Source organism: Pelodiscus sinensis, chromosome 9 (genome assembly GCF_049634645.1).
Source record: "Pelodiscus sinensis isolate JC-2024 chromosome 9, ASM4963464v1, whole genome shotgun sequence".
NCBI lineage: Eukaryota > Metazoa > Chordata > Testudines > Trionychidae > Pelodiscus > Pelodiscus sinensis.
The window spans coordinates 60,900,463-60,917,492 of record NC_134719.1 but is presented as its reverse complement, the minus strand read 5'-3'; the positions used below and the strand labels follow the sequence as shown (position 1 = coordinate 60,917,492).

The following is a 17,030-nucleotide window of genomic DNA, read 5'->3' as shown; positions in this document are numbered from 1 at the left end:
GGAAGGGGAGAGCTGGTAACGAAGGTAGGAGGGTTCTACAGGGGCCGGACCCGCAGCTGGTGTGAAATAAGCGGAGCTGCACCTGCTCACGCCAGCTGGCCCCACGATGCCTTACAACGGGCGGGCAGAGTCAAGGTGTGGTAGGAAAGCAGCTGAAAACCCACTGAATCGGGAAGGAGTAATGAACACTTGAAAGATATTGATGGCAGGCCCGATCTCTGTGTGGCTTCCAGTAGGCCTTGGAAGTGAAGCTATTAGCCCGGGTATTAACTTCTAACACGGACGTTAAAAAATAGCCTGCCTGAGCCAAGAGTTAATCACAGCAGGGGAGGCCACTAATTATCCTGCCAAGCGTTAGCTTGATCTCAAAGATGACCACGTACAGCAATCCCAACCCCCTCCCCATACACAGACTGGCCGTGGCGGATTACTGCTCAAACGACGAGTGAAGGGAGAAACAAGGGGACAGAAAGGAGGTGGGGCGAAGGGAGCGGGAAGGGGAGAGGAAGGAAGGCGAGGAGAGGAGCAAGGGTAGAGAGAGGAAGATCCACGTTTAAGTGACGGGAGCGCCTTTGATTTATCCCCGCTGAGAAGGCAGCTCACCTAGCTCATTACTGCTCAGTTACCCTAGCGACCTCCGCTAATCGCAGGAACAGCGCGGCTTTAACTACATGTGACATCAAATAAAATGTGATAATATTTAAACTCTAAAATATGTATGAGCAGCTCGCCTCATCCATCGCAATGAGCAGGAGCAGCCCCGGAGACACCGCCAGCCCCGGGAAGAGCCCTGGTCGACGGCTGCAAGTCCCCCAGGGACAGCCGTCCTGCCGGATGGCCGCTGCAGCCTTGCCGCCCTCTCTCAGCTCCTGTCACACACCCCTGGGGCGCTGCCTGGAGAGACCAGCAACCCACGCACCGGGGCCCAGCTACAGCAGCGCCTGCATGAGCACTGCCCACTAGCGTCGGCGGGGACTCTGAGATCAGGCCCTTGCGGCTCCTCCCAGAGCCTCCGTGGACACAGTGTTAACGAGGCCTCTCCCGGTGGCTAAGCATTCCTCCCAGCTTGCTACGTCCCTCGCGTTTCTCTTCTCCTTCGAATTCATGCACCCAGCACCGCGGAAGAGACTCTTCTGTTGAACTGACACACTCCTGGTCCTAGTGAAGTCAAGGAAAACGTAAGCACTGACCAGCGGGACAGCAGAATTTTTGGGAACAAGTAACAAGTAGCGTCAGAGAGAGAGGTGTTGAACGAACAGGGGAAGCACAGACAGAAGGACTCCAACCAGCATCCTCTTCCTTCCCTAGTTGAGCCTCCCTAAAAGACAAACGGGTTTCCACCAAACTAAGAGCAGCACAGAAGGGCTGTGAGGCGACCAGAAGCAAGGCCTGTACCACTTTGCCACGTCCGATAAAGCACGTACATTAGGACCGTCAAGGACCAAAAAACCTTTCTAACTAAGGATAATTAAGCACAGGTTACGAAGGGAGGTTGTGGAATCCCCTTCGCTGGAGGCTTTTAAGAGGAGGTGAGACATACCCATCAGAGACAATCAAGGTACATTCAATACAACTAACGCTTCCACCCAACAAACTACTGCCAGCCGCCCAATGCTTCCAGCCTCCCTGATTTGTTCCTAGAGGAATCTCACTTTCACCTTTTCTCCTTTTACCGGTTGAGCTAGTTTAAAAACAGCACCGATTTTTCAGCAAAAATAATCTCATCAACAACTGTTTTATTGCTTTTCAACATTTTGAAAGTCCACAAAAATGCCCATGAGTCCTATATCAATAGAAGTCTCAAGTCATTCAAAGATAGATCTGGGAAAAATGCTAGAAAGCGCCATAAATCTCTGTAGATTCATTTTACACTCGGCAGGGAGCACTTCAATTCAGTCTTTTAGTTTCATTAGCTCTGCAATCAAACCTGTCTTAAACTGAGCTAAGTTTTGGATCAGAAATTTAACCTACAGTGCAAAGTCCTCGGTCCTCTCTTTCTCTATGCCTAAACTTTTTATTGTGTCCTATAACAGATCCCTTCCCAGGGTACCACAAATTAAAACGTCAGTGGATTGTAACCCCTCAAAATGCTGCATAACTAATCTTTGGAATATCGCATGGGCAGAACAAAGAGTGAAACGCATTCACGTCAGCATGCTGCATCCGGCATCACCAACTTAAAACTTGACTGAGTTTAAATTAATTGTCAACCTGCATGTCCCACACGTGATACGGAAATATTTTTGGAACCTTGAGTCCCGACACCCAAAGTCTTCAGTCCTCAGCAACGAGACTGGGCTTCAACTTCAGCTGTGGATGGCGGGACTGATTGATGCTGAAGTTCCTGTGGTTCAACTTTGCCCCTCCACACATGGGTGTGGATTGCTGGTGAGCTCAAGCTTCGATCCCCTCTCCTGGGTTCACGCAGTAATTTTTGTTCTCAGAAGGGAGCCGCAAACCCTCATTCCCACAGCTCATTCCCGCATTCCCACAGCTTCCTGAGCATCTCCCAGCTTCCTGTTAGCCTTTCTGCTGCTTATTTTGCGATCAAGAGCCAGCCCCAGGTCCATCACCCAACAGCAAGTCATCCTGTTACATCCCCTCTTTCAAAAACCAGGATTTTCAGGGCGTCTCAAACTGGGTAGTCAAAAATCACTTTTACTGCTCTTGGCCGTCTGTGGCCCCACACACACATACTGAGCATTTCGATGGTAGTTCAACTTCTACTCAATACGATTGTGCTCTGCGAAGCCACTCCACTCTGTCTTCCGTCACCCAAAGCAGACCTTCGCCATGGAGAGAGCTCGCCTTTTCCAGTTACGATTCCTGGATCACAGATGGAAATATTTTGGGAAGGTTTTAAAATAAAAAAAAAAAAATGGACCTACTCTAAAATCTCCAGCCCCAACCTTGATCCAAATTCGAGGGAAGTTCTGATCTGGATCAGAACTTGTTGGCTGAGGCCCATCGCTAATTTAAAAGAAAAAGGCCAATGGAACAGCAGGCGACGGAACCATGAAACGGACCTTTCAGTTCACCAATGACACACCGTGACTGACACTCCAAACCTTCCGAGGGTATTTCACCCGTCTCGTTCCTATTCTCCACTCTCCTCACCTGCCACGTTTTTCTTCTCTATTTTCAAATCTCAGGAGGACCTTCCCTGACCTCCACATTCCTGCAAGACCCCAATGCACAGCAAGTTTCTTTGTCCAACGGGGGGTGGCTGGAAACACATTGGAGCTCAATAACTTTCAATAGCCATTTTGGCTACTCCGCCATGATTCCGTGGGCTCCTGCTCTTCCCGTCACTAAGGTAGCATCCTGCCTCTGCATTACCCCCGATGTGGACAGCCAGGGAAATGAGAAATGGTGCTTTTTTGCCCTTAAGATCTTCTTTTGCTTTCCATCCCACACTCCCTGCCCTCCTTCCATCCCCAAATCATTTGAAAGCCATAGAAACATAGGGATAGGAGCACGGTGAGCCACCACTGGCTTTCTTTTACGTCAGCCAGAGAGTTTCAAAGAAGGCAAATGGCTATTTATAACTGTTAAAGGCTGACAGTCAAAGTAATGACCGGCGATCTAAACCATCTGCCAGGCACTTAGCAAGACATCTGAGCAGATCGCAAAGGCAAAGCCAGTCCGGGATGGTGGTGGGATGGAAAGCAGGAGGGGAAATGCATTATAGAGATGAGATGGACTACACTTCAAGGGTAAACTTCAGCCCACTCCTGCAGACTAATTTGTTTAAGTGCTCATTATGATGGGGGCCAAGAGGGCAAGAGAATTAGAGATTATTTTAGCATTCGCCTCCTTACCGCATACAATGAGGATGGTTGATTGTTCATCTAACCACTGGCGAGAATGCTTTCTCTGCTAGAAGTTCACCTTGGGCTTATCTGCCCGTGTGTTGAGGAAAAAACTCAGATTAGAGGGTAGATGTGATGCAGGAATCTTCTGCTCCACACAGAAAAAGCTGAACATCTTGGGAAGCACAGGTTCCGGTGAAACAACAAGGCCCACGAGTGCATTTTAGGGATGAGTATTTGACATTAAGACACAGATGAAAATTGAAGTGTGAATTTAGCGCTCAGGAGGTTCTATCAAACATCCGGGATTTCTCACCACCATCCATGTCCTCAACACCAATTCTTCAGTTTCAGCAGCTGGCCACGTGCTGCTCCTCTACTAGGAAGAGAAACAGGATGGACAGTTGAGGAGACGTTCACTAGGAGTGCTCTGATAACGCCAGGAAGATATGGCGGGTTGGGCCACTGGGATATATTTGATTAGTACTGGTCTTACAGTGGAGCCTTGAAACCCCAATAAAGATTAGGGTGTCATTATACTAGGCACTGTACAAACACAGGGCAAGAACCGGTACCTACCCTAACAAACTTACAATCTAAACAGAAGAGAGAGGCTGGGTAAAGAAAGTGAAGCACAGAAATGAAGTGAAGTGACCTTCCCCAAGGTTATACAGTAGGTCAGTGGCAGAGTCAGGAAGAAGCAGGGCTGGTGAACAGTAAGGCAGGGTCTTCTGTTCTCCCTGGGTTGTGGTCCAAGAAGAAGGGAAAGTTCAGTGGAACCGAAAGGTTCCAAATACAAAAGATGACAAATTCAAAACGGAAAGAAGGAAAGACGCTGCCCAGCCACAAACACAATTAGCCTGTGGAACTCATTGCCACAGGATACCAATGCAGCCAAGAGCTTAGCAGGACTCAAACAGAGATCAGACATTTACACGACTAATTCAAATATCCAGAATCGTCACAGCAAATTCTTTCAAATAGTCAGAGATTGGGAAGGGATATAAACCCTCCTGTTTAAGGGCAACAGCCAGCTCCTAAATACTGGAGGAATCTTTGCCTAAGGGCAGATGTGACACTTTCCAGGGTTACCGAGGCATCCATGGTGAATCACCACGAGCTACTTCCTGTGTCCTAGAAGGCAGGAGGTTCTGTTTACACGTGCCTGAGACTGAAAGTCAGTATTAAGAAATTACAGATTGTTTTCAAGCTCTGTACTGAAGAAGGGTTAAAGAGCTTGGGGTTACCCCACAGGAAGAAATTCCCAAGTGTCTTTTCCTGGGCTTTCAAGGGGGTTTTGCATTTGGCTGGTGGCCCTCGAGGTAAGGGAGCCTTTCGTGGTCAGGTACGTTAAGGTCTCTTGCAGGCCCCTACTCCTGCACTTGAAGTGCCAAAGTGGGGAACAGCCTTAACAAAACTATTACTGAAAATTTGCCGACTCTCTCATTTTTACCATACACTTTATAGAAATATTCTACGTACATTTCAGTGTATAGTACATAGGGCAATATAAACAAGCCATCGTATACAATTTTAGTTTGTGCTGACTTGGCCAGTGATTTTTTATGTGGCCTGTTGTAAAACTAGGCAAATAACTAAATGAGCTGACGTATCCCCGCGGAAGACTTCGGAGGGGGTACGCGTACTCTGGTTGAGAGAGGCTGCTCTAGAGTAGTTAGTAGCTCTAGAGACAGGCCGCCGGCCTTGTGTTCCCATGGTGTGATCCAAACAACTCCGACGTCCCTAGGAAAATGGAGCACCACGCTGAAGTTTGTGGGAAGACATTAAAGATAATGGAGAGTAAAAAAAGAAAGAGGAGCGAGGAAAATCGACCGTGTGCCTTTATCATTTCTCTCTCGAAGGAAGAACTTGTCAAAAGGCCAGAGACCAGCAGTGTTCAAAGATTGATCCGTGTAAAGGACTTTTAGGTCTAATCAGGCCGGTTTCAGATTTACAGGAATTGAATAAAGACATAAATCTGTCGTTGTCTCGCGCAAACCGAGGTAATTACATCTGCAGGTGAATATAATTGTCATATTGATGATCTATATAAATCAGCAGAGTCGCAGGAGGCACAAAAGCACCAACGTGGCTACAGACGGAGGCAGCTCCCTTGGAGAAGCATCTTGCCGGAGTCTGGAAAGCACCGGGGGTGGGGGGGTGGGAAGGGGGCTGTGGGAAGGGGGCCGTGGGAAGGGGGCCGTTTCACCTTCGAGAATCTGGCCGTCATTTCATTCACGGCATCGCGAACTCCACGGCGTTTGCAGGTGGTGGTCGCGGACGGGTGCTCGCGTGGTGACAACCCAGGCACACAGCTCCTCCCACACACAGACTTGTAGTTAGGGCCACTCCCAAGACCCTGGCACGGGGCTCTCCCCCCCCATGGAGATTGCAGGCACGTTCCACAGCCCCAGGAGTCCCTCACTTAGCTCTAATCCTCCCCTGGGTGGTCTGGTGAGGGAGCAGGGGCAACATACCCCCAGAGAAAAAGCAGCCTCCCTTCCCCTCGTGAGAATCCAGGGACAACAGAATGGTCCTGTCGGTCCCGTCTCCTCTCGTGGCTCTCCTTAGCAGAGAGACGGGGAGGGGCACGAAGATCCTATAGAAAAGAAATCGAGCCACGGATGTCACAAAGCTCCATGTCACCCAGCACACCAGGCCGCAGCTTCAGTGACCTCAGCAGGATCCGTGCCTTGAAATCAGCCCAGCCAGCCAGACACCCTGAGTCACTCGTCCCTTCCACTGGCCTGTGGCAGGACGTCGGAGCCGCTCGGCCGAGGTGTGGCATTTGCAGCCTCGGACACGCCCATCCTGTCAGCAAGCGAGGGGTCCTGAGCCTCTGACCCTCGTGAGTTCGCACATCAGCCCAGCACTCTAAAGCTGCTAAGCTAGTGACCTCACAGACACATCGGCTTTGACTTCACACACACGCCGCCTGCAGTGACAGATATCACAGAGGTCCGTGTTTTTCCAGAACGCACCGCGCCAGCGGGTACATCACAGAGACACCTCACTTGCCATAAGCCAAGTTTGGATTCAAACTAAAGGCCAAACACTGCATCAGGATGGATGAGGAGCAAGCTATCCATGCCCCAGAAGGCCTCCTTTGAACTGCAAGCTACAGGCTAACTGCACTTGACAGACCCCAAAACAGGGCACTGGGGGAACTAGCCAACAGCAGGTCTCAGGATAGGGTAACAGACAAGCTGACCACCCCACAAAGATTTCAGGAGTATGTGGGAAGGGCCGCAGGCCACCGGACACCTTAGGCCAGAAGGACCCGACTGGAACAGGGATCTCATGGAGGAGGAGGCTCTGGGGGCAATGCTAGAAAAGGGAGATGGGGGAGTAGACGAGAGGAATGAAACTTTCCAGCTACCGCACTGAAATATTCGCAAATTGCAGGTGGGAAATCCCATTAGCTAAACTTTTCCCAGGGGGAGTTCTCTTCATAAATCAGTGACACATTTCCAGCAGTCTTCCGTTCTCTCAGATCTGTTTCAGCAAACCTACCTTTGGGGCTAGATTTGACCTGCTACCTTTCCTTTGACAGTTTTAGGCTACGCATAGTGGGAGCGCGTTTCTTCTAGGAACGGTTCCAATGCCTAATGAAGGCAATGGAGAATTATTTCATGGGGCGCAGTTACCCACGGCCCAATCCTCTCCCATAAAACTCCATTGATTTCAGCAGGATCAGGTTGGGCCCCCAATTGCCAAAGCGAGGCTCTGAAATTTTGACAGGCAAACTGCAGGTGGCTTCTGAAAGCACACTTCTGACGTGTCAAATATAGGAATAAGGGGACTTTTCACAGAATTCGCTATTTGACTTGATCCTCTGCTGAAAATTCTTTTAAATTTTATTTTAACCTCTTTCATTCTTGGAAACAGGCTTTTGAAACCCAAACGCCACTGAGCTTGATCTGTTTGCAAGAAAGACAAAGTACAGCAGAGGGATTTAAAGAAAAAAAAGCAGGAAAGATTCACAGCTGGTCTCTGGTGAATTCTCCATAATTTCTCATTATGTCCCAAAACGTTAAAATGGGAGGACACAGTTTTCATGATTTGTTTATAGGCATCTTATTCAAAAGCCAGAAACAACAAACAGCAATAACGTCTTGTATTTCTGTCACGTTGCTGAATTGGAGGGAAGCAGCCAGATCGCTGCTGCACCCCTAGGTGGGGGTGTTGGCCCCAGAAATTGGTATGGGGGGAGCCATGTGGGGTATTGAATGGGAGATTATTGTTTGTTGATCTTATGTACGCTATTTATGTGAGTGTATAATGTCTATGTGTGTAGGTAGGAATCTGTAATCTGTGTGGAAGCTGAATATTTCTGTGAATGTGGTTGAGGATTGCTATGGACAGGCTGAGTAGCGAAGCCCTGTGGAACAATGGCCCTTGATGGCCCAAAGACACACCTAAAGCAGGAGGGCGGAGACCCAAGAGCTGCCAGCAGAGAGAGGCTGAGGACCAGGTGACCGGCTGAGACCAGAAGAGGCCAGGAAGGAGGTATAAAGAGGCCATGCAGTCGATGCCATTTTGTTCTCAGCTCAGCACTTCATCCCAGAGGCAGCACTGCAGGGATTGAAGAGCCCGGAAGACCTGTGAACCCATCCTGATCGTAGGATGTGCAATAAGAACTTTTAAACCAGCAGCTGCAACATCTCTGCTAGAGCCTGCATTGAGAACTGGGAGATTCGGTGCATGTAACGTACTGTACTTTAATAACCTTACTCTCAGGCTTTTCTTTCTTGTAATAATAAACCTTTAGATATAGATTCTAAAGGATTGGCCCAGCGTGATTTGTGGGCAAGGTCCAGAGGGTAAATTGACCAGGGATCTGTGGCTGGTTTCTTGGAACCGGACAGAACTTGTTCGGGGTAGGTGGGATTGGGTGTTAGGACCCCCCACCTGTGTATAGGCCCGGGGCCATCTGGGGCACGGATACTGCTGGGGTGTCGGAGGGGTTTTGCTCGGGAGGCTTCAGGTAGGCAGCTGAAGCGCTCTGTGGGACTGGTTTGTGGCCTGTGTGGAAAGGTCACCAGTCGGGGGCTGTAAGTAGCCCCGGATTTGAGCAATTCGCCCTGAGCGGACGCCCTTAGCTGTGCCCAGACACGGCCCGGTCCGTCACAATTTCTATAGTGCTTCTCAGCCAGAAGGACCTCAAAAGGGCTGGACAAACTTGTATTCAAATGCAAGGGAGAGGAAAAGACAAAAATCTCTCTCACATGGGTGGAAGTTTTTCGTGGCCAAAACTGGGTGTTTTTCCTCCACAAAAGTTGCACTGCGGTGCGTATGCACTGTTTTGGCAACAAAAGGCAGTTTTGGGTGACAAAACATGCCAGTGTACACAAGGCCCTCGTGGCGCAAGCATCTACACTTATATTGGTTTCCCGCACACGTGAGCACCCCGTCAGAGTACCCTAAAAACACCACATCCCTAAACAGTGCTGACGTGTTCAGCACACTGAGCTGAACACGAGTGTAGGCACTTGAGTTACTGATGTCGACTCGACTGTCCTCGCAATGCCGGTCCAGGCTGCTCTGTTCACCGCTGTGATCTCCACGGCCAGTGGATCACAGACACTGGCGTCATGAGCGAGCAAGCAGTAGGTTCAACTCCCAGGATCACTGCTGGCATTTCAATATTGCCAGTGGAAATCCTCCAGCTGGGAAAGCAAGTCCCAGTCCACGGCTCCAAGATACACAGTGGGTGACCAATCTTTTATTGGACCAGTTTCCCTTGGTGAGAGAGAGGAGCTAAATGTAAGGTAGAACCAACTGCTTAGCATAAATTAACTTTATTTTTTAATCAGAGTACCTTTCCCAGACCTGAAGAAGAGCTCGGAGTGGCTCCGAAGCTGCTCTCCCTCAGCAACAGAAGTTGTCCCTATAAAAGAGATTACCTCACCCCCCACCCCCCCCCCCCGTCTCTCCAATATCCCAGGACCGACACAGCTACATCAACTCTGTATGTAGCTCTCTGAACAGTCTTAGCACGTACGTTTGTGAGCAGCAGACACCTTCGCCTGACGTCGGTGAAGTGTCCTCAGCTATCCGCCAGTGCTCGCATAACCAACAGGAAGGGCTATTTTTCCGTGTCGGGCTCTGTGGCAAGGGGGCCCCGTGCCAAAGCAAGGATATGCGTGCCGTCAATTCTTCCGGTGCAGTTTGGGAACGTCTCTGCTGCAGATCCATCCACTATGTCCTGCCCACGGCAGAGGGTGTGACGGCGCGTTGGGGGTCCCCCGTCTCCTGCACCCCGAAATGGCACAAACAGACCGCACCAGCCGGTGGAATAGAGGAAGTTTATTGCCTCTCCAGGATACAGCACAGCACAGACGTAGTCTGGTCACAGAGCTGGGCTAGAATGCCTCAGGCCCCCTTGAATTGGGGGGGAGACTGGGCCCCTAAACTCCAGCCCCTCTCCCTAGGCTGTGTCCTCCATGCTCACAGACAGCAACTAATTAACTCTCTTCCAGCCCTGCCCCCCAGCCAGGGCAGCATCCACCTTCCTTTGTTCCTCTCCATGGGGGGTGTCTGGCCATACTGGGTTGCATAGTGACTCATCCTGTTTTGCTGGGTCGTGGTACCCACGGCAGCCAGTGGGGGTTACCCCAGAGCCAGCAGCCTAGAAACCAGCCAGGTACCCCCACTACGTCACAGAGGGTGACGAGCCTGGGTTGCAGGAGGTGATTAATGGTCCCACATGCTTGCATGACAATGGCGCCATCGCGGGTTTTCCAACTCCACCGTCATTTCCCACCGACTCAGAACAATCAGGCCCTGCAAGTTCCCACGGTGTAATTGCCACTTGCCTCTCCACTGGCAGCCAAGCGCCCGTTCTGCTTTACCTGCTAGGGCAGTGGGGCAAGCTTGGCACAGAGATCCAGATCACTTGTCGGGCGCAGAAGCAGCGTTGCTCCATAAGCCACAACAACCGCAATGGGGAATTACTGCTGGTATAACAAGCAGGAACGCCCAGGCTCCTTTCCACTGGGAAATTCACACCCTGCCTTTCTTCACAACCTTCCTTCTCTAGGTCACTGTTGTGAGTCAAGTCCACCATCCTACATCAGTAGCGAGCAAAGGTTTTTACCGCCTGAAGGCTGCTTGGCAGCCTGGACGAAAGGAGTTTTTCAACCGAGCTCCTGGTAGATAAAGGCCACCCAGGAACTAGCTGGCACCCTCATTAACAGGCTACACCCGCGGTGGGCAATCTGTGGCCCATTGGATTGTGGGGGGGGGGGGCCCAAGAGACATCACCCACGTACAGTGTTGCCAGATTCTTCTGGTTTTTGTCCGCATAGGTTTTTTCCTACGGGTGGTAACAAACGTGGCACATACGTAAAGCGAGGGCCCATGAAGTGAGATGCATGCTGATTGCACACAGCATTGTGAGAGCGTCCCGTCAAAGCGCTGTTACAGTTCATTCCGCACGTCCTGCAAATTCTAGGCATGCAAGCATAGTGAGCAAAACTACCCTGTCCCGGGAGACTGTCTTGGGTATGACAATCATCCGGCCCACTGAGATGAAAGAGGCCCGCTCACTAAGCTAAGCAAAACAAAGATGGATTGATTTTCATCTATACACTTTGTACTAGTCTCTGGTACACAGGCAATCACTTATCGGCATCATAAAAGATCATTCAACAAGACAACGGTCAATGCAAAGCAGAACTCCAATCAGTCTACAAGAGATACTCACCAACTTACCAAGGCAAAAAAAAGGGTCAAGTCTTGCTCCCCACTCAAGGGCAGTTTTGCCATTGATTTCAACGGGACCCACATCAGGTCCTGAGCAAATAGGTCGGTCATACAGGGTACATTTACACTCCATGGCTATTTCAGGAAATTGGAGGTATCCCAAAATAGCTACCCCGCATCTACACGAGCCACCTCTTATTGTGAACTGTTTTTCGAAATAACGGGCTGTGACGGCGCGTTGGGGGTTCCCCGTCTCCTGCACCCCGAAATGGCACAAACAGACTGCACCAGCCAGTGGAATTGAGGGTGGTTTATTGCTCCTCCAGCACCGCGCAGCACAGATGTAATCTGGTTACAGGAACTGGGCTAGGATGCCTCAGGCCCCCTTGAGATGGGGGAGACTGGGCCCCTAAACTCCAGCCCCTTCCCCTAGGCTCTCCTCCATGCCCTCCGACAGCCAGCAACCAACCCACTAACTTCCAGCCCTGCCCCCAAGCCAAGGCAGCATTCCATCTTCCTTTGTTCCTCTCCATGGGGGGTGTCTGGCCACTGGTTTGCATAGTGACTCATCCTGTTTTGCTGGGTCGTGGTACCCACGGCAGCCAGTGGGGGTTCCCCCAGAGCCAGCAGCATAGAAACCAGCCAGGTACCCCCACTACGTCACAGTTCTCCCCCCTCCGAGAGCGAACTGAGCAGGGTCACTCCGCTCGTGACCTGGGGAAGTTCGGGTCCTCTGCGTGGGAACCCGCCCCGGGGACATGGGTGCTCCCCTTGACTCGGGCCGGCCGTGGCAAGGCCCCACATGAGCTGGCTTCCCTCTGTCCACTCGCCGCCCCGCTCCAGGGCGACTGGCACAGGCCTGTCCTCGGGGGTCACACCCACCCTTCCGCTGGCCTTGATCTCTGGCCAGGGTCTCTCGGGCCGGGGCCATGAGCCCAGCGAGCCTTCTCTGGACAGCCAGGGCGGCTTCCACCCCCGATGCTCCATCCAGGGAGGACTTCCCCTCCCATAACTCTCTCAGCCATCCCAGAGGGTCTATCTGGGGTAGAGCCCCCCAAGCCGCTTTCCTCCTGTCTTGGGCCTTCCCGCCCCTCTGGCAGGAGTCACAGGACCGGCAGTACCGCTGCACGGCTGTAAAGATTCCCGGCCAATAGAAGTGCTGGAGCAGCCTCAGCCGGGTGCTCCGGATCCCCCGGTGGCCCCCAACGGGGACATCATGGGCCAAATACAGCAGCTTGAGGCGATACTTTCGGGGGACGACCAGCTGCCGCTGGACCCCCCATGCCCTCACCTTCCTGGGGGGGAGCCACTCACGGAACAGGAGCCCAAGCTCCTGCAGGAATCTCTCCTGGCCACCTCTCCCCCGGGGCTGAGCTGCATGGAGGCCAGCCTGGTCCCTCAGCCTCTGCAAGGAGGGGTCTGCCTGCACCTCAGCCTGGAATTCAGCTGCTGAGGCAGGGATCGGGACCTGTTCCCCACCTTTGTCTAGGTCCGGAGTCCCAGCCTGGCTGGACCCCGTGTCCACTGGGATGGGACCCTGAGGACGCTGCCAGGAGTCCTTCCCTGGACCCACGTTGTCAGCCCCCCGCTGGCTCTGGCTCCAGGTAGTGACTAGAGCCCGCTGGGATTCATGGGGCCACTCCTCTAGGTCATTCCCCATCAGCACCTCGGTGGGCAAGTGCGGGTGCACCCCCACTTCCTTGAGGCCCTCCTTGGCCCCCCATTTCAGATGCACCCGGGCTACAGGCACCTTAAACGGGGACCCATCTATGCCCTTCAGGGTCAGCTGCGCGTGGGGTAGTATCCGCTCTGGGGCCACTATGTCGGATCGGGCCAGAGTCACCTCTGCCCCCGTGTCCCAGAAGCCCGTCACCTTCCTACCATCCACCTCCAGGGGTATGAGGCACTCGCTCCGCAGGGGCCGTCCTGCCCCCACCCGGTACATGGAGAAATCCACCTCCCGAGGGTCAGACCTCCCAGGGGAGGTGCACTGAGCATCCTTCCCCTCTCTCTGAGCTGAGGTTTGCCTGCCAGCCCCTGCCTCTGGGGCAGCCTGCCCTTCCTCCCGCCCCAGCCAGTTAACCCTGGAAAGTCCCCGGTCCTGGGACCTGGTGCACTGAGCCCTCTTGTGGCCTTTTTGCCCACAGCGATGGCAAGTTAGGCTTTGGGCTGTCTCTGTCCAGGCCCTGGCTGGTTCTCTGGGGCACAGACGACCTGTTCCTTGGTCTCGCCTCGTAGTTGACTCCCTCCGTCGCTCAGCCGAGATCCGGCCTCTGCGCGGTTCCCTCTCTCTCCGGGACTCCCGTTCACACCCGGACCGGCTCTCCGTGAACTCATCCGCCAGTCTCCCGGCCTCCTGGGGGTTCTCTGGTCTCCGGTCCTTGAGCCACAGCCTCAGTTTGGGTGGGCACGCTTCATAGAACTGCTCCATCATGACCAGCTTGAGCAGCTCCTCTGCGGTCTGGGCTCCGACTCCAGACACCCACTTGCGGCAGTATTGCGCCAGGCGGGAGACCAGATCCACATAGGTCTCCCGTGGCCCTTTCTGTACCCCCCGGAACTTCTTCCTGTACATCTCGGGGGTCAGCCCGAACTTGTGCAGCAGGGCCTCCTTGACTCGGTTGTAATCCCCGGGCTGTAGGTCCTCCAGCTGACTGAGCACTCCGGCCGCCTCCTGGCTCAGTGCGGGGATGAGCTCCTGCAGCCAGTCAGCTGGGGGAACCCGTTGCAGTCCACAGGCCCTCTCAAAGGCACTGAGGAACCCGTCTATGTCACCCATGTCCTTCAATTGGGCCACCACGGGCCTCTCTAAGCATCTGGCAGTCCTGGGACCCTGGGGCCCATCCGCACTTGGCGCAGCCGGTGCCCCACCGGTTCTCCGCTCTGCCATGGCCAGCTCATGCTGCCGCTGCCTCTCTCGATCTTGGCGATCCCTTTCTCGGTCCTGGCGGTCCCTCTCTCGGTCCTCTACTTCCAATTCCTTGATCCGCAGCTGGATCTCCAGCCGCCGCAGCTCTGCTTGGCTGGCCCCTGCCCTAGATGGGCTGCAGCTTGCAGGCCTCCTGGGGGAAGCTGTCTCATCTCTCCTGTGGGTTCCAGCGCTCCTCCCCCTCTCTGAGCCTGACACACTCTCAGGGGGGGTCTGGCTGCTTCCCCTGGGGACAAGATCCTGGCCCTGTGGCTGGTCGTTCTCTTCTAGCTGAGCAATCAGCTGGGCCTTGGTTGCTTTCTGCACAGGCAAGCCCCTCTCTCTGCACAGCCCCACCAGCTCTGCCTTCAAGAGTCGGGCGTAGGCCATCTGTCCGCTGGGCCCCTCGGTGCAGACTCACCAGTCTAGTGCTGCAGCGCCCCACGATTCCCAGGAACCGCTTCGCTCTGTCTCCAGCACGCCTGGCTCCAGGGCTCTTGCTTCTACAGCGCCTTGTCGCTCACCGCTGGGAGCTTCATCCACGGGGTGCAGTGTATCCCACTTCTGACACCAGTGTGACGGCGCGTTGGGGGTTCCCCGTCTCCTGCACCCCGAAATGGCACAAACAGACTGCACCAGCCAGTGGAATTGAGGGTGGTTTATTGCTCCTCCAGCACCGCGCAGCACAGATGTAATCTGGTTACAGGAACTGGGCTAGGATGCCTCAGGCCCCCTTGAGATGGGGGAGACTGGGCCCCTAAACTCCAGCCCCTTCCCCTAGGCTCTCCTCCATGCCCTCCGACAGCCAGCAACCAACCCACTAACTTCCAGCCCTGCCCCCAAGCCAAGGCAGCATTCCATCTTCCTTTGTTCCTCTCCATGGGGGGTGTCTGGCCACTGGTTTGCATAGTGACTCATCCTGTTTTGCTGGGTCGTGGTACCCACGGCAGCCAGTGGGGGTTCCCCCAGAGCCAGCAGCATAGAAACCAGCCAGGTACCCCCACTACGTCACACGGGCATGCTGTTTCACCATCCCAGTAAACCTCATTGCATGAGAGATAAGGGATGGCTCGAAAGAGCGTGTTATTTCAAAATTTGGTGCTGTGTAGATGCGCCAAATTTCAAAATAGCTTCGAAATAAGATACGCATAGTGCAAACTGCGTACCCTATTTCGAGTTTAGGGTGCTGTGTAGACGCACCCACAGAGTGGTACATCTGGACAACCGCAGTGATTGTGCGCAAAGGGAAAAGTCGTGTCTCAAATAGCCAGGCCCCAAACTACACGCGGCTTTCTGGAGTCAAAGAAACTCCCTGAATAGAACTCAGACACACGTGGGTGGTCCACACAATCTACAGAGCACACTTGTTGCGTGCTTTGTCCTGCTCAGTCAGCCACAATCAAGGCTCTGGGTTTGTCCAAGCAGACTGTCTAGAGCAGGGCTACTCAGGCCACATGCAGCCCGTATGCGGCCCACGGCCCGTTTGTTTCCGACCCACAGTGCGGTTTGGGTTTACGCAGGGCTCAACACGCCCCGCAGGTGGGATCCTTTGAACGTGGCCTCCACTGGGAACATGCTCCACAACAGCAAGTAAATATAACAGTCTTCTGTTGCTGTGTGTTTTAGTCATTCCATTCCTGGGCTGTCATTGCTCATTGCTGTCATGTGGGCAGAAATCAGGCAAATGTTGCATTTTATTCCTATCAGCAGAACTGACTGAAATGGGGCCTGCGTGTTGTGTAGTCTTGCCTCAATCTTTGTATTCGTGCCTGTCAGTGTGAAAGAAGCTATTTGCATATAGTTGCATGTCTATGCAACCACACTTAAGCTGTGGCCCTCGGCATGTGCTGAGAGTATCATTATGGCCGCCGGGGCTTCCAAAGTTGAGATGTCCTGGTCTGAAGGGTGGCAAAGGCCTGGAGAGCAGTAGCTAGGTTTGCATCTCAGAAGCCGCAGCAGAATAAATCTGCTTTCATGCCTCCCGTCCACAGACAGTCTTCTAACTCGGGCCTGTTTATTATTAACTATAACTAGTAGCTACGTGCAGTATCCACCTACTGGGCTTCCAGCTGTTTCTTCTCTAACGAGGGTTCCAATGCTGCAAACGACTTCTGGGCACACCACAAACTGGCACCTGTCTCTGGTTTCCATGCACGACCTCTATTTTCTCCTGCACGTGTGTGTGTAATGGGGTGACACCATCTCTCGTGAGCGCGCCCCCCTGGGCGAGTCCACGTGCCTGCGCTCTCTCAGGCTGCTGCGACCTCTGTTGCGGTTTTCTCAGTGACTCAGCTCTCCGGCCGAGTCACACCCGCAGTCTGTGTGTGGAACAAAACAGCCTTTCTGGGGCATGCAATCCAACAGGGGCCTCTCCCAGCATCCCTCTGCTGGTGTCTCCGTAGCCCTCTCTGGGCTCAGCCTCTGAACAGTCTTGGCCCTGATATGTGGCTGTATCCCTAGCCTACAGCAGCCTTTCCGGAAACATGATCTCCACCTGCTCTGGGCCTTTTCTGGTCCCAGCTCTCCAGCCAGGTCACTAAACCGCATGACCCCCTTCCAGGGGTGTTTCACAATTCAATATTCAGGGCCTTCTCAACTCCCTT

At 53.2% G+C, this 17,030-nt stretch overlaps 1 protein-coding gene across 5 annotated transcripts in view; it reads right to left on the bottom strand.

Annotated features, from left to right (window-relative positions):
* Positions 1 to 17,030, bottom strand: part of ASTN1 (astrotactin 1) — a 151,945-nt gene that overhangs the window by 87,524 nt on the left and 47,391 nt on the right. Inside the window, exons 1-2 of one of the 5 annotated variants that reach the window (XM_075936894.1) lie at positions 6,290 to 6,638; positions 2,698 to 2,826 (exon numbers count right to left, since the gene is read on the bottom strand). The exons of 3 other annotated variants lie outside the window; for them this stretch is intronic. In XM_075936894.1, the coding sequence (XP_075793009.1) occupies positions 2,698 to 2,704 (7 nt within the window). In that variant the 5' untranslated portion in view covers positions 2,705 to 2,826; positions 6,290 to 6,638. Of the gene's footprint in view, positions 1 to 2,697; positions 2,827 to 6,289; positions 6,639 to 17,030 lie in introns of those variants that run through there. One more of the 5 variants, XM_075936895.1, reaches the window with a different exon arrangement.